The sequence below is a fragment of the Balearica regulorum genome, chromosome 12, assembly GCF_011004875.1.
Source record: "Balearica regulorum gibbericeps isolate bBalReg1 chromosome 12, bBalReg1.pri, whole genome shotgun sequence".
Lineage (NCBI taxonomy): Eukaryota > Metazoa > Chordata > Aves > Gruiformes > Gruidae > Balearica > Balearica regulorum.
In genome coordinates, this window is record NC_046195.1 from 6,915,068 (window position 1) to 6,938,863 (window position 23,796).

General features: G+C 37.7%; 1 protein-coding gene across 6 annotated transcripts in view; it reads right to left on the bottom strand.

Annotated features, from left to right (window-relative positions):
• Positions 1 to 349: 349 nt before the first annotated feature.
• TJP1 (tight junction protein 1) overlaps positions 350 to 23,796 on the bottom strand; it is a 165,563-nt gene continuing 142,116 nt past the window's right edge. For 2 of the 6 annotated variants that reach the window (XM_075765117.1, XM_075765121.1), the window contains 15 exons: positions 23,610 to 23,794; positions 23,378 to 23,473; positions 22,859 to 22,941; positions 21,583 to 21,793; positions 20,949 to 21,049; positions 19,428 to 19,781; positions 18,774 to 19,025; positions 17,079 to 17,978; positions 16,641 to 16,735; positions 15,914 to 16,138; positions 9,467 to 9,642; positions 8,333 to 8,774; positions 6,698 to 6,915; positions 5,229 to 5,372; positions 1,661 to 1,901 (listed from right to left, as the gene is read on the bottom strand). In XM_075765117.1, the coding sequence (XP_075621232.1) occupies positions 1,807 to 1,901; positions 5,229 to 5,372; positions 6,698 to 6,915; positions 8,333 to 8,774; positions 9,467 to 9,642; positions 15,914 to 16,138; positions 16,641 to 16,735; positions 17,079 to 17,978; positions 18,774 to 19,025; positions 19,428 to 19,781; positions 20,949 to 21,049; positions 21,583 to 21,793; positions 22,859 to 22,941; positions 23,378 to 23,473; positions 23,610 to 23,794 (3,577 nt within the window). In that variant the 3' untranslated portion in view covers positions 1,661 to 1,806. Of the gene's footprint in view, positions 1,902 to 5,228; positions 5,373 to 6,697; positions 6,916 to 8,332; positions 8,775 to 9,466; positions 9,643 to 15,913; positions 16,139 to 16,640; positions 16,736 to 17,078; positions 17,979 to 18,773; positions 19,026 to 19,427; positions 19,782 to 20,948; positions 21,050 to 21,582; positions 21,794 to 22,858; positions 22,942 to 23,377; positions 23,474 to 23,609; positions 23,795 to 23,796 lie in introns of all 6 variants that reach the window. The other 4 variants (XM_075765119.1, XM_075765118.1, XM_075765123.1 and 1 more) reach the window with 4 other exon arrangements.

Consider the following 23,796-nt stretch of genomic DNA (forward strand, 5'->3'; position numbering starts at 1 on the left):
GATTCTGTAAGAATATCTTTAGAATTGTGTAACTAGACTATGTGTAAATCTACATGCTAGAACGCTACCGAAGTATTTGGAAGAGCAGGTATAGTAAGTAAACTAGCACCAACATGGTTATTCAAGGGACGAGTCTACCACTCCTACTTGTACTGAGTACTTCCAATGGATCCACAGTGGAGTTCATTTCAGAAGCCCTGTCGTAGACCACTCCAACTGACTCTGCAAAAGAGTTCTGCTTCATGTATGAACATCCGGCAGAATCCAGCTGTCCACTTACACAGGAAAAAAAAAAAAAATCGAAATTGATTTTGTCATGTTCACATAAATGCATTTCAGAAACAATAAGGTACTACAATCTCCTTTATTATTTTAAAAACAGTTTTATTCTGTATATTTAGAAACGTGTAATTTTAATAACTGCAGAGAAAAAATCAGCCACACCTGAATAGCTAATAACTCATTAACAGAATGCAGTGGTATATTATCTAAACAGTAGTAGTGCCATTGTGCCGTAATAAATTGTCTATTAGTAAAAAAATACATTTCAGGGCACATAGTACAGCATCCTTATGACAAATTACAGTAGGGATACTTTTCAAGAATTTAATCAAAGTAGAGAATTCCGAGTTATATTCTTTAAACGCAGCACTTAAAAAGGTAACAACTTTGTGCATTTTTAAAAAATGTCCTTGTTCATATATTGTAGAAATGCTGCTTTATTGCTGCAGATGTCAAAGTTCAAGGCTCAAAAGGTATGAGAATACAAAGATATCCTTAAGAAACTTTGTTTGTTTTTATATATATTTATATATATAAAAAGGTAAAGCTTATAAAAGTTAATTTACAAACCAAGAACAAAAGTGGTATGCACGCATTATATACAAGCAGTCTATAACATCTAGAAGTTTTCAAATGCATAGCAGAAAACATACCATCATTTTCTTCCGGTTCTCTTCTGGCTGATGAAGACAAACAATACTCATTCTCTAAACCAACTCACAAGTTTGTTGTTCCCCCCCCTTTCCCCAGTCTCTCGTGATGTATTATCTAGGTAAGCACAAAAGCCATACAAACTTACAGAGAACTATGAGAACTAAGACTATTAAAAACATGAGGGTAAGGCATCCCCTGCTGGTTAATAGGTCTGTAATGATGTGGTTAATTTACAAATCCACAGAGGCAACTGAACCATAGTCATCCCACATGCTTTTCCCCCTCCCCCCTGTTCTCATGACAATGCTTCCATATACAGTAAGTAGCTGTGTTTGCATTAGCCTCTCAGCAGAGGAAAACATCTAAACTGTGCTACCCCAAGTTGATTACCATTTCATTGGACATGTACACCAAAAGTCATTTAAAAAATAGAGACCAAAACGTAGTCTTGTGAGTTACAAACACACAGCAATAAAAATGCAGGCCAAATTCTGTGTTTTCGCCAGTGGAGTATGAACGAAATTCAGTTCCTCTGAATGTAATTCCATTGGTACTTTCAGATTTTAAACTAGTAGTGTCCTTTAAAAAAAAAAGGAAACAAAAAGCCACAAAAGAACAACCAACAAACCAAAGCATACAGAACCTGCAAAAACACTACCTTGTTCCCACTGTACACTCCCTGCTTGTGGCATGTATTGTGACCATGGTTCAAAGAGTGTACTTGCTAAACCAGTGTTAGTTAAAGCAAGATGCTTAAACACTAAGATCCATTATCACTTATAGAACAGTTAATACTTGATAGAGTGGTTCAGTTTATATGTAAGGTCCATCTCAGTTTCACATTATTTACTCAGTCAGCTAACTTAATATTTAGAAGTGGTCAATTAGGACTGAGACACAGTTTGCTCCAACAAGATAGTTTGGATCCCCGGGAAGAGACTTGTTCTGCCAGGTTTTGGGGTCACCTGTGGGAGGAAAACACAATGCTGGTGTTTAGTATCCGCTGTCAAACAGTGTACATCTTGAAACAACCAAGCTTTTGGACAGGAGCTTTTAAGTTCTGAATCAACACCTGGGTTTGATGTTTGTTTTGTTCTTTTTTTTTAAACCCCACAGTTTGTATCTTACTAATAAAAAAACCAAACCCTTATTCTCATATAAGGTAGGATAGATCAGTTATTTAAAAATTACTGAGTGCAACAGCATCTGTTTTGAATAAGTCATTCTACTCTACAGCACCAACATAGTGCTTTCCATTTGAAATGTGTTAACAGTGAATCAGGTATTCACTGGCTTTCCTAAATTGCCAGAAAAAAGATGACATTTTAAAAGCTAATCTGGGTAAGATGCATGTGAAGTTTCTTGGAACAGTTCTGAACACAGATGAGTCAAATCAGAAGTTATGTTGTAACTAAAGACTGTGACACACTGGTAGTTTTATTTTCTATCATAGAAATTATTGCAGACAGGATTGTAGTCATTTTGCAGCTACATCCAGTACACTCGTTTAAAAGCCTGAAATGCTGACATTCTAAAAGGGATTCTAGATAACTGATGCAGACTTAGAAATCTTTACAACAGATCTTATCTACTCATGATCAAAGATCCTGTGTAACATTCTGTTACAAGGGAAAGTCATCAGCTGCCATCTCACCAGACAAAGGTTACATTCCATCTGCACAGTCAATTGCCTCTTTCAAGTGGAGAAAATATTCTTCATTTGCCCACCTAAAACCACTACTAAATGCTGCCACTATACAGAAAATGTCATCATCCCACTGCAGCAGAAAGTGAAAAATGCACTGAAGTTCCCTTAAGCCTTCCAGAAAAATGACATTAAATAGCTTGGCCAAAACAGATCTGCCTTGAGAAATGCACAAGTCAGAGAACCGAGTCACACAGATCGCAAACACCTGAGATCTCTGTATTAAATGAGACTAATGTAAATTCCACAAAATTTTCTTGAAGAACTCATGAAAACAAAATGAAGTACACGATGCACTGAGTGATGGCAACATCTGACACAGGGACAAAGAATAGTAGTGGCCTGTGTAGAGTTAGAGAATGCAAAGAAGTTTACTTCAACCAGCCGAGACTACTTATTTCAGTCAAGAAGCTAAATAATGCTGGAGGATTTTTCATTTTACAGATGCAGGGAATTCCATTCAAAACTCACATGATCAAGTATATAAGGAGAAGGGTAAAATAGGACTGTAGGACAACCAGGTCCTAGTCTTGCACATGAGACAATGGCAAACTTTTTTTCCAACCTTTCCTCCTACATACACAGTAAGGATTAGACTGTAGCCAGTGCAACCTCTAGCTCTTGAGGATGTTTTTCCCATACTTACATACAACTGCTTTGAAAAAAAAAAATGAAATCAAACTACTATGATCCTTCAGTATTTTTTACTAATACCTTCTAACAGGTATTTTTTACTAATACATTCTAACAGGTGTAGCCATAAAAGCCAACTTTTTTCCCCAGTCAGTTTTAATACCAGAATCATTCAAGCTTTTGAAGGGGTTTAACAGTAAAATATCAATATATGAGGCTTAAATATGGCAGACAGGATGTTAGTAAGTGCAAATGAATGTCACTTTTAGGACAGAACATGGGATACATTGAGAAAAGATGAGGTAGAGCAGACGACTGAAGAGAGAAAGAAAAAAAATCCAGAGTTGTATAAAGTGTTACTATAAAGCCAGCTCAAAAATCAGAGTCCCATAACCATCTAATTTAGAAAAAGAGAAAACAATTATTTATTTAAGACACAGTATGGTCTACTTACATATCATAAGACAGAATTGCCTAATTTTAAAGTTTGTCTCAAAAGAGCAATGTTATGATATACATCCCATTTCAGATTAACAGAATGTGGTGTTATATTTACAGTACAGAAAGTGTTAGGGTTTAAATATACACGCTCTTGCTCTCACCCACACATGCACGCACACACACATCCCACTTTGGAAAGGGAGGAAAACGTGTCAGTAACTTTAGTTATTGTTTAGGTAATTTGAGTCCTCTCCCTTCACTTCAAGGAAGTTCATGAACAGGTGCTATTAGTTACAAAGGAAGTGTTGTGTCATTTTTGTACATAGTTGTCATATCTTTTGGGACCCTATGATTTATGAGTCCATGTTTTAACACTGCCAGATATACACACATTGTTAAATAGATGCATGCAACACATGCATATAATAGTTTATAAAAAACAACTAAAAATTATTGCCATTAATACCTCTAGGTTATTCAGTCCCCATCAAGGGGATTGATGCTTTAATCTTTCAAAGCATCAGTGCTTTGGTGTTGACAGTGATAGATACATTAGTGACAGAAGATATGCATACATGGTGGCTTAAATGCCATATACAGAACTACATCATTCAGTCATTACTTAGATCATACGTACACATTAATGGTTTGAACCTTCTACCACAAATTTTGAAGGTAGCTGAATAAAGCCTTAAGACTTTCCCCAGATGTGCAAACATTCCTTTTTAAATCTCTGTAACCTCACAGTCATTTCATGAAATTGCTTGAAGTTTGCCCAGAATTCTCAGTCAGTCTCCTCACTGACAATTTCAGCCAATACATTCTCTCCATCATCCCAGAGAGCCACAGTGAGGTAAAAATGAACAGGTAAATAAAATTGCAACCTAGTTGCAACTTTTCCTATCAACCGGAAACTTCTGGGTAAAAGGCAGTAGAGAACAAATAGGCAGAAACAAGCAAGAAAAGTCTTGTGGAAAATCCAGCTACATTAGAACCAATTGTAAATGCTTTTACTGAACACTATAGTTTTTTTAAATGATCCAATTGTTAGCATCAACTTGCACACATGGAAACAGTTAACAAGCGTTAAATCATGATTTATGAGCATGCAGATTGTTAAGATTTGCCAGAGTCCTATATGGTTAATTAAGCAACAAACACCAATTAATTACAAAGGCCAGAGGTACATAATCATTTCCTCTCAATTTTAGTGCGACTATCATTTCAAGTGTATTCAGCTGTAGCAGTCCTCAAGAAAGAAGACAAAATAGAAAAATTCGATATTTAATAGACTAGAGATAATACTCTTTTTTCTGCTATCATGGTTTTAGCTATGAATTTGCACCATGAGTAAATGTAAGAAAGACATTTGTAATGAAAGTGAAATGGGAGAGTTTGACACAAATACAATGATTGAGTTCTTTATATTACACAGCATCACCTTTAACCAAATTAACTTAAATTATACGATAGCACCCAAAAGCCCCAAAAGGACAGAGGGAGGACAGCATACCCGACGAGGAGTCGGAGGATTTTAGAGCAAAAGACCAACCATCAGGGGTCATAGACGCACAATGTGGCAGGCGCAGCTCCACTGGCTTCAGGAATTTTAGTCCATGAGGCCCGCACATTACCAAGGGGCTAAGAAGTGTTTCACCTAGAGTTAAGAGAAAGAAAAACCTGTTACTGATTCTTCTTGAAATACCTTCAGAGTATTACATCATTACACTGCAGAGCTACTCAGCAATGTAGTTTTTAGAAAAAAATATGAACATTTTGACCTGTCAGTAAAGACTACCACTTAGCAAGATTGTTTCTTATAGTCTCTAGCAGAGCACTTACTGACTTTTCAGCAGAACATATCACAATCTCAAAATGAAAGAGGATAAAAAAAGTTCGATGATTAGATCATGTTGGGATTTTTTATTTTTTTTTGCCACTAATTTCTAAGCAGGCATATCAAAAGAAACAAATCCCTAAATCTGTAAGCAGTCTTGTTCATGCTTCTCTTCATGCTACAGCTGCAATGTTCTGCTTGTATGGATTGATGGCACACTGGGCTGAATAAAGCCTTCAGCAGCTCAAGAGCCTGTGACCCTTACCTGAACAGTCAAAAGATAAAGCATACAAACATACAGGTCTATTTTTAGTTTAAAACTCCAAATGTTAATGTCAGATTATTCAGTTGAGGAACACGCTATGTTACTCATGTTTGGTTTATAAAGATTCAGAGTAACTGCAGATTGCAAGTAATGCTCTAACTCCAAATTTATGAAATTAACTACTTTAGTTTCTTGACTCAAGGAAATTAGGTATCTGACAGGTCAGAAAATGCATACACACTGGACTAGTGGTATGAAATACAGACTATGAAAAAATTGCTTAACTAAGATACACTACTCAACCCTTAATGAAGATAGTCAGGAATATGCTTTTATTATATAAAAGTTTTTTTAAATCATGAAGCTGTTTTCTTTAGAGTAACTGAAAAAATTAAAATGCTGAGTATTTTCAAGTGCTGAAATCAATTCAAAATTTACTATTAAAATTTACTATTCCAAATTAACTCAAGTCAAACTACTTTAAATCACGTGCTTTATAATTTTTGTCGTTCCTAACTGTGAGATGAAGAAAGATTTCTAGTAAGAATGCCTAGAAAAAAAAATCCCTCCACTTTGAAAGAAGATTCTTAAAAAAAAGAATTGAGAACCTTCCTTCAGTGCAATAGGTAAGTTTTAAATCAGTACTTCAATCTACAAACTAAATATTCTCAAGTTATAATTCAGGACCTCCATCTTGCTTGCAACTCTCAATATTAAGCAGAATATTGCTTCCCTTTACTTCTTGTGAAACGTGTACTCTATCTTCCTATAAAAATATGTTATATATTGAAGCATATTAAGGTGTTTTTATTTTCTAACAGCAGCAAAATAGAATAGAATTGTATTAAATAATAAAACAGTGTACAATGCCAGCTCCTACCTTTCTCTTTGTCCAAAGGTGGAAGTATACTGTTATCTCTGCAGACTTTGAAATATATTTCTTGCTCTATTCCCTCTGGAATGGCTCCTTGTGGTATAATAATACTAACTCCAGTCTCTATGGAGCTCAACACACCACCGTTGCTGTTAAATACACCTCTTGCTGTGGCTACCACAGTGTGTCCATCTTCCTCCTCCTCATCCTCGAGTGCTGAAGGGCTGAATATAAGACAGAAAGCCTAGCGGTTTTATCAGTATTATTTTCTTCCTGAAAGTCCGTGGCATACCTTCCTCTAACATTTTAGCAGAGCATAGCCTAGAGTAGGCTAACACTGATTTTAGGAAAACCTTAAATGGGTCCCACACTTCATTATGCAGGTCAACTAAGTGAAAGTAGTTAAAGTTCTGCCACAAGAAGAGAATGTTTTCACCAAAAAACCTCAAAGCCTACAAACTCTGAAAATGTTCAGAAAGTAGTTAAAGCAAGAATTTGGACCACTTAAATCTTGTGTTTTCAAATGCCCGCTTCTGAAATTATACAGAAAGAGCTTGTGCCAGCTCCACACTTCAACTTAGTAAAACTAGATGTAATTAACATCTGAAAGTTTCTTTTTCCTCCCCAAAGCTCCATTATGACTTTAATACCATAAGGAGTAAATAGTTCTTATTCAAGCCACACTGAACCCTTCTATTCAGATATAGATTGAAAACAAAGCCCATAAACACAAAAAAACCCAAACCACACCCACAAAGTTTTCCCAATTGCCAGGATATAACTAAAGAGAAACATATAACATTATCAAATAGCTAGTTTGAGTAGATTCCAGATCAATTTCTAAAGAATTTCACTCAAAAAACCAGTAATTTCAAAATTTCTAGCAGTCTACAAAACTATATAGCACCAAAATCTTCCCCAGGTGCTTAAGAACAAATAGGATTCATTCTTTATTACACTTCTGAGTTACTGAAACATCAAACAAGATTTCAAGTCTGGTTCATGCATTATTATTTTGAAATCAAAGAATAATAAACCACTATACTGCAAATATTAGTGAAAAGAATTTAACAAGTCAGCAAATAGCTTAAGATTGTAATACTATCTATTGCTCTTTACACAGTTCTTAAAGTGCATTAGGCAAGCACAAGCTGCTTTTAAGCAGTTGTTTTGTCTCAAAGAGAACCAATACGAAACTGCTCAAGTAACTTTCTCTTTTTACAAGTACTTTTAAAATATCCCTTGTACACGTGTACCGTGAGGTCCTTCTCTAAGCACATAGAAAGAGGACAATTTGGTCCAACAGCTATCCTTCAAATTTAATTCCATCTTCTAGAAATAAATTGAGAGGACAAATGATTACTATCTACCAGAAGATTTACAATTATAGTATGAGAAATGGGAAATAAAGCCATGCCACTTTCTAATAACAGGATGCAAGATAATACAGGGACATAGGACATACTGAAAATATCTATCCAAGTACTCTTCAATGCCCTTTGGCAGAATTTTAGAATCATAGTATCCATCTTTCAACTGTAACATGAACAGAAATTGGAAGCACAGCAAAAAAAGCAGCTGTATTTCTCACAGATGAACTCTTACAGATATACTAATAGAAAGAAGAAAACAGCAGCTTACCTTACAGGAATGGCTTTAGGCACAGCATTAACATTATTTGGTTGATATTTAGGCTTGTCGACCTGTACAGCAAAGGTATCCATTCCACTATCAAACTCAGGAGGCTGCGATGAGCCGTGTGCTTTCAAAATTGGTTGAGGAGAATTTGGAGATTTTGATGGCAACTCTGGTTTATGTTGAGCTTCGTTTGGCAAGAGATTATGGTTGAATTTAGGACTTTCAAACTTGCGCTCAAAGGGCCTTGCAGCACTAGTGTAAGGTTTTGTTGTAAAGCGGTTGTAAGAAGGGGTGACTGTTTTCTGAATCTGTTCAGTTCCATTAATGGGGCCTTTGTCAGGGAAGCTTTTCTGAGGATAAAAAGTGGACTGCACAGTGTCCTCTCTAGAGGATCTGAAAATCGCTGGCTTATTCTGAGGTGGAGGAGGGTCAGAGACAGAGTTAACTGCAACACAAATGAAGATACCAGAATTTGTCAGTAAGACAGAAATTTCTAGTCACATACACTATGGCGTAAGAATACATTTTAGTCAAATCTTAACTATATAAAATTATATATATAGACTCAGCTTAGCTCTTAGATCATCCATCCTCCCGTTATATTTTGTATGTTCAGGCAAGTTATCCAATGTTTCATTAAACAGATGCGTTAGACACAATGGTATGACCTTTCAATAAAAAGGTTAGACTGATTCATACCACGACCAAAAAAAAGTAGAAAACCAGTACTGAAATACTATCATGCATTTGCACAAACTGGAAAATTCAGTTGGACTGTGCAGTCCTGTCCATGTGAAAATGAAAACAACTTTCTCTTCTGCTTTTAGAAGCCTACAACTATTAGTCATGCCTAAAGCAGCAGTACTGGAAAGCAGTACCAGAAATTTTACTTCATCTTTGCTGAGACTACTAAATATGGAAGAGACAGTTATAGTGACTATTAACACCTGGACAGGATCACCAAATCCTCTCACAAACATCAGTCTCACTATAGTAAAAAGCTTTTTTCACCAATAACTATTCCAAGCTTCAGTTAGAGAACAACATAGTTAACCAGTGTAGACATGCTGAAGTAACCACACGAGCACCTGACAAGCGATGCTTGTCAGCACACGAGACAGGTTTCCAACCACTCACCTTCAGAGAGTGCAGGCTTGTGATGTGCTGGGAGAGGCAGGCCAGGACTGTTAATTGACTGAGGTTGTGTATACTGGACTGAAGGAGCAGGAGGAGGAGTTGTGACTTGAGGGATTGGCTCATAGCGTTTTTCACCAACAGGCCTATCCATTGATTCAGTATCAGTTGGTTTGCCCCTGTTGAAATAAAAGAAAAACACATTTGACTGATTGGTTTCCTCAGGGCTCTGAGCTTCTGCATTCACTGCTATTTTTTTTCTTCTACGATCACCTGATTTCCATCTCTTCCTATAAACATTAAACCACGATTTTCTTTAATATCCTGTCTCGAGTATAAAAACATTTATTGATAAGCACAAGAAATTAAGACAACATTGAATCTTTAGAAGATTAGTAACACAAACCATGGCAAACAAAAGGCAGATGACATTTCAGGTGTATTTGCATAATTGCCTACAAGATCTTCAAGTTTCAATTCCATTTGGGGTAATTTCAAAGGAAAAGCATTCTCTAATTTAGGAGGTCTTCAAAATAAAAATATACATCCTTCTTTTTGGGGAGGTGGGTAGGTTCTTTTCAAAAAGCATAATTAGCCAATAGGACAATGGATTCTAATATAACTTTTCTAAATACACCTAGTATTTGAACAATGCCATCTTAATTAGAAACGTAATCAGCTTAAGCTTCACTAGCTTTATGTGCATAGAGTAGATAACTTTAAAATCTTATTTTCAAAACATTTTTCTTATACTAGAAATATTTATCCAGAAGTTCATTACAGGAAATTACTGATTTCACAAATACCTGTAATTTTGGACAACAATATATTTCGCTTACTTTGAGAATTTGTGCGTTTGAAGTTTTAAGTGCACATAATGCCTGTGATGAAATGTAACAGTGAGAGGACACCTGAAAACATCCTCACATCAACAACAGTCTTACCACTTGATGTTCCTTTTCAAGTAGTCATAGCTAGTGTAAGAGCCAAGAAATCTAGGTGATGGCAAAGCAAACAGCAATAGAAGAATGAAAGAAAACAGTCATTCTATCTTGAGCATATTATTTCTTCACAGTTTTTATGAATTAGCAGTTCTCATACAACAAGGTTGTTGAAACAAAGACACCACTTTTAACAGTGATGTTTCTGGTAAGACCTTTACCACATGCGCATTTACAATGATCACCTACTACATTTAATATGAGATTTTGTCAGCAAATTAGGTGGTCAAGATCTCAAATTGGCAGATATTGAAAGTAAGAACAAGATTACATTAAACCATTTGTTACAATCCCTATAAACAAAGTTATCTGATGTACTGAAAAAAGAACAAAACATAAATCCCATATTCTAACAATCTCTCACTTATGGTCCAATTCACATTAATTATCTTCAGTCTTAACATACACAGAACAATGATGGGTTTGTATTGCAGATCATGTAGCGAGGGTACATTCATAGCAAATGTTTCTATAGCACTATCAGCTCATCCAATAGCTGAGCCCACATCATAAAATGCTTCTTCTGATTGTGTTCAACAATTCCTACAAGGACATCTTAGAAAACCTGCTTATGAATGCTAGGAGAGACAGAAAACTAAGTATGTTGATGACTTTCCCTTGATTTTTAACACTTATCTTGCTTATATGTTACAAGAAAACACATTTTATGATAGGTCAGCTTTCCCTCATCCCTTCACTTTCTATATGCTCATAAAAATGCAACAGGCAACAATTCTAGACACAGACAGTCTTATTGTTTCAGAGGAGTGTGTTACGAAACTAAGGAAAGGGCTGATTAACTTTTGAAAGTCTGCTTGATGACCACATGAACGCAATGCTCAGCAAGTTAAACAGCATTCATATGAATGTATCTCTAAAATCAGTGTTGCAAAAAAGATCATTTAATATCTGCTGTATAAGCTTCCATTCTCACTGATTTTATATAAAAGCCATTCATCCAACAAGAGAAGTTATTACTGCGCACTCACTCACTGTTGTCTTTATTTCAGGTGCTTTCTCAGAAAACTGCCCACCTGAAATCACTGCTTCCCAGAGGGGGATATTAAGTAGAGGAGGGCAGCATTGCCAAAGTCCACAGAAAAAACCCAACACACTCCACACCTCATCAAAACTGCTTGCCAGTGTTCTGAGGAACTAAAAAAAATGGGGAAGAGTAGTACATTTTGATGGAGGGAGCAGAAGAGAGCCGTGACAAAACAAACACAACCAGCAAACTTGTGCTTAATGCGAAGCACATTCTTCTGTCATAGGCTCCTGACCAAGTGTCAGCCAATCTCAAGCACATTGTTTAGAACCCATATGCAATGAAAGCAGTCCACAACAAAATGCTTCCTTACAACTTGTGAGTGTATAAATAAATATTGATGTGCTGTTTTCCAAGCTGTTTCCCACTTAATCTGTTTCAAAACTGCTACTTTAATTTGAAATTAAGCAGAAATGAACCACTAGAACAAACCAGTGTGCAACAGGTTACAAGCCTCAGTGTACAATAGAAAACTTATCAAACTGCATTGCTGATCTTCAGTTCCCATTCAAAAAGCTCCAACTCTATAACAGAGGCATAAGAGCTCAGCTAGAGCAGTTTAAGAAGTTAACACGGGACATCGTTCCTTAATGCCTCCTCACATGAGGCTGTAACTGATCACCTGAGTACTCTTAATCCTACTCAGTACAAAACTTAGATAAGCTACCTCATTCTGCACCATGTCAAGTTAATGCAGGTAACTACATTGAACCAAGCAGGAACAAATCCACTACTCTCAGCCACAGGGGTAGTAGTCTCAAACTGCTCCAACTAGATCCACTGAAACATGTCCATTTACAAGTTCTACTATTTCCTCACATCAAGAGAAACTGTTCCTTATTCTACAGTTACTGACAACTGTAACATGCAGATATGGCATTACCTATACAAAGCAGCTTTAGTAATGGTATAAATTTCCTAAATGATGCAAATAAAACCCCAAATTAAGATAGAAAACAAATTTGTACACATGTAATAGGAAAAATACATACTTTCACAATACTTAGTAGCAAAGAACTTTACTGTGTTGGGTTTGCGTGGCAAGGTTTTGGTAGCAGGGGGGCTACAGGGGTGGCTTCTGTGAGAAGCTGCTAGAAGCTTCCCCTGTGTCTGACAGAGCCAATGCCAGCCGGCTCCAAGACGGACCCGCCGCTGGCCAAGGCCAAGCCAATCAGCACCTCTGTGATAACATTTAAGAAAGAGAAAAAAGTTAGAGAGCGCTTTTGCAGCCAGAGAGAGGAGTGAGAAGATATAAGAAACTCTGCAGACACCAAGGTCAGTGCAGAAGGAGTGGGAGGAGGTGCTCCAGGCACCGGAGCAGAGATTCCCCTGCAGCCCCTGGTGAAGACCATGGTGAAGCAGGCTGTCCCCCTGCAGCCCATGGAGGGAGGATGGGGGGTGTAGAGATTCCACCTGCAGGAGGCTGCGACCCCGTGGGAAGCCCACGCTGGAGCAAGCTCCTGGCAGGACCTGTGGATCTGTGGAGAGAGGAGCCCACGCCAGAGCAGGTTTGCTGACAGGACTTGTGACCCCGTGGGGGACCCACGCTGGAGCAGTTTGCTTCTGAAGGTCTGCACCCCATGGAGGAGACTCACGCTGGAGCAGTTCATGAAGGACTGTAGCCCATGGGAAGGACTCACTTTGGAGAAGGTCGTGAAGGACTGTCTCCTGTGAGAGGGATTCCATGCTGGATCAGGGGAATAATGAGAGGAGTCCTCCCCCTGAGGATGAAGAAGCGGCACAAACACCGCGTGATGAACTGACCGTAACCCCCACTCCCCGTCCCCCTGTGCCGCTGGGGGGGGGGCGAAGGTTGAAGGAAGGGTGGGGGGAGGTGTTTTAAGATTTCATTTTCTCATTCCTCTACTCTGTTTTGCTTAGTAATAAATTAGATGAATTCCCTCTCTAAGTTCAGTCTGTTTTGCTCATGACGATAATTAGTGAGTGATCTCTCCCTGTCCTTATCTCGACCCACAAGCTTTTCGTTATACTTTTTCTCCCCTGTCCAGAGAAGGAGGGGAGTGAGAGCGGCTCTGGTGCACACCTGGCCCTCAGCCAGGGTCAACCCACCACATTTACATAATGTTTAACATTAATATTTAAAGCTAAAGAAGTTGCAGCTATTGCTCATTAATAAATACCATCTGTCCTCTGTACTCAGGACACATTATATGGATTATGCAGGAGAAAGACTGCATAATCAACAGCTCCTATACCATCCAAATTTACTCCTATTTATTTTTAGAAGGATTTATTCACAGAATAGGAATTACCATATAAATTCACTGGAAAAAAAAGATGAATAACAAGCAAGTAACAGGGTACAAACTGGAAGCTGGTGAGAGTCCTAAACACGAATGCTTTCTCAACACAGCAATTATTTTGTGTTTCCACACAAGAACACGGCAGTATGCTTCTAGAAGCGGTACTGTCCAACTGAGTAGCTTTCTTGTTTATCTCCTTCCACTTACTTCCATTAATATTTTAGTCTTTGTCTATTTGCACTGGACTACCCTGGCTAAATTTTCTTTCCCATGTCTGTCCCTTCCTGTTAAGGGTCACATTCTTTCATAAACAAAAAACACAACACATTTTTGTCCCCTGACATATGAAACTATCAGGCTGAAAACCAGTATTATCTTATTCCTCTGTGGCAGTAAGTTGTCACCTTCACAGAAGTACAAACCCTGAAGTTACACACTAACTCACAATAAAAACAAAACCAGAACTGAGCAGCCAAAGAATGGAAGTGTTATGGCAGACAGAAGTGGTAGGTAGAAGTATGGAACAATCTCTCTCTCAACTATTAGCTGTTCTGCAGCAAAAATTCAGTAGTTGCATGTATTTCTCATGTTTTTTCAGTGTGCATGACAACACTGCAGAGGGTAACAAGTGTACAACGAAAGCTTACAAAGCTCTCCAATTGAAGAATATTTTACAATCTTCACAATTACTTGTTGGAAGCTTACAACGTTTCTCCCAAAACATTACGTGCACTTACAATGGCAACGTAGTCCATGCTTGCAGATCAAAACAGACTATCTATGGGTAGCCTTGGTTTTTTTGTACATGGGAACATAACTCTGAAAGCTACCGGAATGCATTATGAGGCCAGCCAAGACTTGGTTTTTAGGTCTCTTCCTATGATGCCCAGAGAGCAGGACAGATATACCCCCATCCTTCCACCAGAAGACACAGGGCAAGTGAAAAGGAAAGATAAAACACACCCTTGACTGAGAATCAGAACTGGTTACAGATTACTACTTGCCTTCCTCCGTTACACATTCCTTCCTTAACATATAAAAGAGTAAAATAGTAACTGGTTACCATATGTAGACTTCTTGATTAGAAAAAACAGTGACTACTTTAAAACCTATCAAGCTTTTGGAAAGATTACAATATTCTCAGTTCACAGAGGAAGACATTGGAGATGATAGACAACATTATACAAATAAGAACAGGATTGCCAACTCTCAGCTCAAATCCTTTAAGACAAGCTCTGGAACACAGTGTACCAAGTACATGAAAGACAGCTTGCATATACACTTCACACTGTACAACTTCAGCAAGCTAGTTTATTATTTCAATCTGAAGACCTCATTTACATTATGGTTGCCAGATTTTCAGCTTGACCTGGATAGTCCAAGTTTCAAGCAGGAATGCAACCGAAGCCTTCAAAAATGCCCAATCCTCAGCCCAGCATACACCAAGCCAAGTAGCTCTTCACAGTAACAGCTACAAACACATTGTTATGGTTTGAATTAAAATAAATTTTGGAAGTTTAGGTAACTGTGGACACTAGTCACAAAGTCTGTGTAAGTATCCTCCAAGATAGCCAGTTCTTTACCTGAGCTAAATCTGTATATGAGCTTTCACACAATTTCTGTATCAAAATGTTCCAAATCAAGGAAGCAGAACAATACAGGAAACAGATGTTTCCATCAACAGATTAAATTCTGCCCTCAGCAGTATTCCCTAAAGGCTGTTTCCTAACATCAAACGTGGCTAACATGTACAAAGCCTGTCTGCAGAATACATGCATGTGGAACTGGAATATATCAAAACTTCTGCTTTGAAAGATGTTTAAGCACTCAGGATTAGTTGGACTAAGGAAATACTTTGTTATGTTCTGTTAGTAAGCGGTAAGCAAAAGTAGTAACATAGGTCCTAAAACCTACATAAATCTTAACAAATACACAAATTTACCAAAATAAAAAGTTATGCAGTTATGTGTTTTCAAACTAAAGCTACATCTAAAACAGAGACATTGATTTTATGAATACAAAATAATTTCAGTTAGATACCATGAACCCTGGAATTCCATTGACTGAGGCAGAACTTCTGTATTAGTCCTATATGCCTCCCTCCTTTTTCAAATTAAAAAAGGAAATCTGCAAAACTTACTTAGAATAATTGGTGAAATTCAGCTGATTCTGCGAATGTATTGGTTTAGTGGGCTCAGAATGATGGCTGGCAGGAACCTGTGCAGATGGCTTATTTTCAAAACTCCTGCGATCAAAGTATGAGAGCTGCTTTCTATAATACTCTTCATCTTCTTCAGGATCATAATGATTTGAACGTACAATATCTTCAGGTGGCTTCACTTGAGGTCTCTGTGGTTCTGGGGCCCTAACCAAGAGTAATAACACACAGTTGTCTTGCACAGCTGAACAAGCATAAGTACCCGAATTAAAATCCTGTTTTATAACGTACCTAGTAATAAAGCAACCAAAATGTAATTCTTATAATTACACACCTTGTCTTTTTAACCTATATTGCATGGAAATTAGCTGTGACACAGCATAAAGAAAATCCTTATTTCCCTTTTACCTTACCTTTTCCCTTTTGCTTTAATTTCCAATTATCTCAATTAAACATATCCAATATCTCCATCTTACTTTTTGCCAAGTGTTTTCATTGAAAATGCAGAAAAAGCATATTGTGTCCTTCCCCTGCTTCTCAGCAATCGTGTCCATGAGAACTGACTTTATGCCCTGCCTTGACACAGAAATCATTGACACGCTCCGACCCTCCACTCTGCAGTTTCCAATTTGAAACACTAAGATGCGTTTTCTGAATAGTCTAATCTTGTATTGAAAACTAAAATTTAATCAATCTGTTGTGCATCTACCTGTAAGTTGTTTTGTCGTGTTCGTACTGGCTTTGAGAAGTTGGTTTTGGACCACTCGCAGTTGTGAGTGCAGGCTTAGGTGCTAGTTCTGGAGGCTGTAAAGAAAAGCACAGCATATTCTTTTAGATTCTAACATTTTAGAAAGATACAGCACTTCTTGAGTAAGAAAACTCAGGCTGCCCTCCCCTTTCCCAAAAGGGAAAAACAGAATTAAATACTAGCAGAAGATGAATTGGAAGAGTTCTCGGCATGTTAAGATCCTCTTCAGAGTTTTCACGGAAGTTTACAACATCTGCTTTTAAAACATACTGCAATTAGGTTGTTAAGAGGCTATTCCACAAGCAGTAAAGCTTTCTTTCTAAAACAGTATTTTATTTGTTACAATGCAGCCTCACTAGCAAAAAGGAAGAACGAAAAAAACAAACTCAAATTACTTACCTTGACAGCTGATGTATCACTTGAGTCCTTCATTTTTTCTAAAGATGGTGATCTTCTTCTTTCAAATATCTTAACCCTACTCCGCACAGACTGTGGTTTCATGGCTGGATCTTCTTCATCCTCTGCTAGAGATGGCGGTGTAGGCAGTGGTTTACTGTTAGAAGGCAAAACTTCTGGTTTGGTTTGTGATGAAGGGGGTGGAGGAAGAGAAACACCTGAAGTGTTATGAGAATGCTCGTATTGTCCAGCTTTAGCATTATAAGCTTGAGGAGGACCTTGTTCATAGCTCCTTATATGTGGATCAAAGTACTGCTTCGGTTCAGGAGATCGCGATATGGCTGACTGGTACGGCTGAGCTTCTTGTTTGTATCTGCCATGCGTGTCATATCCAACAGTATGTTGATCTTCGTATCGCACTTGTGGTAAGCTGAAGTTTTTAGGTGCATGCTCATAGCGGGGTCTGCCATCATAGCTCATTACAGGGGGTTCCTCAAAACGAGGTTGTGCTGGGTAATAGCTGCGTTCTGTGCTCTCTTCTATATTTTGTCTGGAATCAAGATCTCTAGGAGGCTGGTTTTCGTAAGCTGTTCTTGTTTGGTTGTAGGGCTGTTTTTCATCATAATATGCCCAGTGCTCCTCATAGGGAGGCACACGGTCATCATAATGTAGGCGAGGGTCATAACCACGAGAAAATTGATCGACATAGTTTGTAGAATCATACCTATATGTTGACTGTTCATAGTCCCTACTCGGTTGTTTTTCTGCATACTGAGCCTGGGATTCATAGATCAGATTTGGGTCTCTTTCCTGTCTCTGTACTGGGTGATTAATTGGTGGCTGTTTTAAGAGATAGCTTTGCCTGGATGCTTCTTCGTTAATATATGGATCCTTTCGGTATACCTGTTAAAGAGAGAGGCATACTTTCCAGTGAAAGTGAAGAGTAACTGCAGCTACATTTGAAATGTAATATTTTAAACAAACCTAAGTTTTAAATATTGGCTTTAATTTTGTTTAAAGCAGAATTTGATGCAGTTGTTTGCAATCACAGGAAGCTGAAATTGGTGATTCAGGAGATCCCTTCCAGTCGTATCCAGTCTTATTTTTAAACAAACACACATAAGCAGATTAAAAGTGAAAGACAAAGGTAATAGTCTCTCATCTTTAGGGTCTGGTGTTGGAGGGTGGGCGGGGGACACGCTTTTTTGCAGGGGGTGGGAAGAGTAGAAGTAAATCAATTTACATATTTAAGTTAGTTCCAGCATTGCTGGGGAAGTATATAAAGTCACCCAACAAACTGGATTCGTATTCATGATCAAGGATTTGGCATGATTTAAAGTATACAAAGATCTAGTTTCATTTTAAGGAAATAACGTATTTTTCTCAAGGCCTCATTAATAAACAGCAGAACGCTGACAAGCTAAAGAGAATCACGCATAAAGTAAAATCAAAATACAGAATGCAGCCTTTTTTAAAAAATGTAATCTTTTTGAGAAGTGAAAAGTATATAGTCTGAAGCCATGCACACAAAACGTTAGATGATGCTTAGCAATTCAGGTGCACTGGGGTTTTGTGACCTGCATGATCTCTTACAGGAAAAAAAATTAGAAGGAATTTTCCAAATAAGGGCAAATCAAAAAGCTCATGTGCTAGCTTGATGTACAGCAGGAAATCAGCGCAACAATGTGGCACAGGTACCTTTGCTGGATCTATATGCGGCGATAAGGATGATGGCTCTTGATCTCTTAGGACTATATGAGCTCCCTCAGTACTTGATGTTCTTAAGGGGGCCGCTTGTGGTTGATAAGAGTTGTAAGGAGCAGCAGTAGGCTCCTCCAGTCTGACATTAGTCAGGCTTACATTAGCATTTACTGCAGAGGTTGATGAGGTTGCAGGGTTTGATTCAGGCGACGGGGAAAGGTAAGGGACTGCAGGTGAGGCTTCTGCTTTCTGTGAAGTGTTTAAAATATTTTAAATATACCACTATCACTGTATGACTTTATCTTAAAATAATTTAAATGATGCTTTGATCAACGCAGCTAGATGCAGAATGAAATGTACTGAAAGTATCATGCACTAGCACTTCCAGAAATTCATTATGCTGAAGATTAAAAAAGCAAAACATTTAATCAAAGTAGAATGGTACTTCCATACCCCTCCTGTCAGAATGAGTCACTAAAACAAGTAGGGCAAGCTGATTCTCCAGTTCATTATAACATATTATTGCTGTTGACAGATTCTTGTATGCACTCACAATACTGGTAAGCAAGACTATAAACACAGATTTCTCGTCTCAGAGAACTTGCAACCTGATGTAACCATATAGTGGTCTGTATAAAGTTACTTTCTTACCGGCTGAGAAGTAGTTGCTTTAAATCCTGAAGAATCTATTCTGAGATTTGGCTGTGGCTGAGCTTGAGATGCGTAAGTAGGGTAAGTTTGAGTTTCATGATGCATTCCAGAAGAATCCTCTCTAACAGGTTCAGAAGAACGTGTAATAGCAGATTCAGGAGGAGTCCCAACCTCATCATTCAGAGTTTCATCCAGTTCTTGATCAGTATAAGCACCCCCTTCTGTATCTGTGTCTTCATAATCAGATGTGTGTCTACTGTCTGTGCTGTACATAGAATATTCACTACCAGGAGCTGAGAGGTAAGAAAGGCGGTCATCATGTAAATCAAGGTCATCACTTGTAGCACCATCTGCCTGTGTCAAACAAAATTAGAGTATACATTTACTGAGATACCTTTTAAAGAACGTCCTTCTTGCAATGTAAAGCTAGGAAATTTTTTTGTGATTAAGTGAACAAATGGAATGCATCTATCTTGTTCTGAACCCCGACAGAAAGTCTGGTAGTTTAAAAAGTTAGTTATATTCCAAATGCAGCAACACAGCACCAGTATGAGAATTCAAGAATTCTGAATATCACAGGGCAAGAGAAATCAGGTTTCAATTGTTGAAGGTGTTAAGCTTACACCTAAAAGCCTTTTCTGCAGCCTAGCTCTTTATATCATGTTACTAAGGGGTCAGATGACTGTCAGCGTAAGGGAGGGGATAGTGCATAGTGTTCCCGGATATCAAAGTGTTCAAACAGATACAAAGCTGTACTTCAAAGCAATATTATGATATGGGAATCACTAGCTTGAAGGTAGATACAAGGAGGTGAAAGGAACTCAGTCTGAACAGAAACAGACCATCAAAATATTAAACCCCATGTAGCAATAGCTGATTCATCATTTGCTTACTTGTAGTTGGCATTTTGCTTGATATTAGTTCTTCAAGAGGATGGATCTAATGTGCATAGTACAACATGCAGCTTGAGAAGGCAAGGGGAGTTTTAGTGGGGAACAAAGAATACTAACTTGTGATTTTGTACCTATGTTCTCAAAACAGAGAACACAGTTCTCAAAGGCTGGAAGGAACATGAATATGCCACTTGCTTTTCTATTAAGGAAAAAAAGACAGACCTCATCATCAGGCAATCCCAGCCCCTAGTACCAATGCAGCAGAACACCTGGAAGTTCCTTCACGAAAAAGCATCCAATCCCCACAGTCTTCAAAGCAATAATATATCCCCCAGTTAACAGTGGCAATGGGCAAATGCTCTCATTTGTTACACTGCTACATACCCAAGGACAACTGTACAGCCCTCATTAACAGAATAACTGCACTAATGCAGGGACAAATTAGTTTTGAGCAGGCATGAAGCATTACTGCATTAGATCTTAAAATGACAGTTAAAATGAGGAGGAAAAAAGGAAAACAAACTTCATTCCACAAGTATCTGCCCACATCTGTAATAGCAGTATGAAAGAATAAAAAACCCTCTCAAATACAGTTTTGTCATTTCTCCCCAGACATATTATTTCTTACCTTTCCTTCTGAAACCCACACTAGTTGGTTCTGTTGTTGCTGAATTGCTTCCTTTAGAGCTCCATACCATCCTTCATTCATTGAATTCAAGTTAATGGTAGCTAGAAGTACAGCAGGTTAGTTTGACTTATGATTTTTACAGAACTATGAGAAGGATCTGTACTACCAGTAATAAAAGCAATACAAACCAGTAGGTTAAAACTATGAGATATAAATAGTAATGTAAACATTAGTATGCAAAGCAACCTTAAGGCCTGATGTTGTTTGGGACATTTTATCCCATAGGAAATACTAACTTAACAGTAGCTTAGAATAAAGTGAGGCTTCAGTTTAGCCAGACTAAAGAAAAAAAGAAATACATCATCTTCCTGTTTATTCAAATGTTTGATTTTGGCTGATGATCCTGCAAAGCCACCTGATTATTAGAAATGTAATTTTGATGTTTCAGATTGCTTTAAGTTTGTGCAAACAACACACACATCAATGAACTACTGGTTATTGAATGGGGGAGCCTGAACAAGTCAACAACTGCTTGACTTGGTCCATTTGCAGGAAAATCTGGAGGAAAAAGTTACTCTCACCCCACCTCCACCTCCCTCTCAAATAAACTGGATGACTATTTCTAATTACTCACTTGTAAAGAGATGGTGATTATTTTTGCGTAGCTTGTGAGCTCTTTCATACAGTTTTCTGGCACTTTTTCTTGATTCTGGGCACAGTCTCATTCTCATAGTCTTTACACCCTGCTTAGAATCAGGATTTAGGAACACTACAATAGGATACCACTGGGCATAATTCAGACGGTCCACTGCATTAGGAGTGACGTCTAATAAAGCATGTTTGTCCTGTTGTGATAAAAAGGAAAGAAGCAAGAAAGTGAATCACTTATATACTAGATTTATTTTTTTAAACATCCTCAAATTTATTTTGTATTACCTTTACAGAGTTCATTGTTTCAAAGTATTGATTTAAATTCTTTTAATATTTAAATAATAGAAACGAAACCAATTCCAATATGAGGCTACACAGGCATGTACATTTTGAACTGTAGGACTGACTACAAAACTATGAACTTTTTAGTATTTAACTCCCTAGTTAAGAAAAAAAAAATCTCCTCAAAGTAATCAGGCACTAAAAATGTTTCCTATTAGTATTCTGCTAATAGGAAAAAAGTAAAGACTGAAACACAAGACCTAGTCTCATTACACACCTCCATCTTCCTTTAAAAAAAACAACCAAAAAAAAAATCAAACATCAAATCCCAAATCCACTCTGAATGCAAGAACTTGGCCAGCTTTCATCCAGTGCAAGATTATCTCAAGCACACAGCACGCAGTATCCCCAGTTGGCTGCTAGAATAGGTCCCCCCCTCCACCACCACTTGGGCATCTGAAAGGCTTGCAGTTTGTTTTTAAGTAACGAAATAAAAAATTGAGGAGTAGAGCCTCATAACATGAACTAATGTCATAAGTTTTAAGGATATTAAGGAAGTGAGATTGAACGACCCTTTCCCCTAGACCTCGCACACAAAAAATGACGTCAAGTTACTAATTTTTAAATTGGGGTGGGGAAAAACTAATGACTCCATAAATAAAGCAACAATTTCTAGCTGTAATGTCACACCGTGGCTTTAAGTGGAAGAGGAAGCAGCTTAAAACAGTATTAATGGAAAGAGGACAACACTCCCTGGAACAAAGCCTAGAATTGCTTTAAGGCTGCAGTTATCATGGAGAAGGAAAAGGGTGGTAGATTATTATTTTTTTAATTAACCAATAGAAAGATGAGAAAGTTATTTTTAAAGCAAACACACTCTTCAGCTATTCTTCTACATTTAAACCACCCAACACTTTACTTGATGATACCAGTTTCACTCCTCTTGTGTTAAAGTACAGCAACAATAATAGACTTACTCTATCGATTATCTGTTTTATAGTGTGAAGACGAATAATGCCAGAACTACGTTGGTCAGTACCAGCATCTCTTGGTTCACTTTCTGGTAAAGAGGACAGTAAAAATCTGTTGTAAGTTTACAACATATTCTACATTCCCTTATTAATGCATAACAAACCATTTCACAGCTCAAATTGTCAATTCAGATTGAAGACACACTTCCTACTTCAAAATAATACATGAAAGCGTACCCACCAATTTGGCCATAAAAGTCACATCATCTTTAGAAAAGCACTTAGAAATAGGCTAATAGGGTACTGAATTAAAATGAAATTTAAGGCGGCTATCAATAGAACTAATATTACTTTTACCTTCAGAGAGTTATCAGCAACCAAACAGTGAAAGAGCTTACATTTAGTCTGCACCTTTACATTGTCAACATCTTGTTAAACATGTTAACAACTAAAGAATGTAGAAACGAACAACCTAGCAAAAGTTGACTATTTTGTAACTACAGAAAAGCCTGATCTCACACTTACTTGCAATTTGAAAGATATCTGGTTCTTCTCTAGCAAGTTTCTCCCGTGCAACATCAGCTATTGGACCAAAAATGGTTACAGGTCTGAGGAACCCAGCTAAAATTCAAGGGGAAAAAAAAAGTCAAAATATGTTGATTACTTAGAACAAATGCAAGCTACTCTTAAACACATAGGTAATACAAAGCAAACCACACAAACCTGTTAGCCTGCAACAGTAAGAATAAAGCCGTACCTTCCCGAAGAACAACTCTTTCGTAGGCAGGAAACTTTGTCTGAACGGGTTGGGCAGAAAGATCTTCTCTGCTTTTTCGGAGATTTCTTTTTGAGCTACGCAAACCTCGGAATCTCCAAAAATCCGCTCGATCTCCTCCTGCTGTCTTTGGAAGTGTGTACTGTACGCTAGCTAGTTGCTCAGCTCT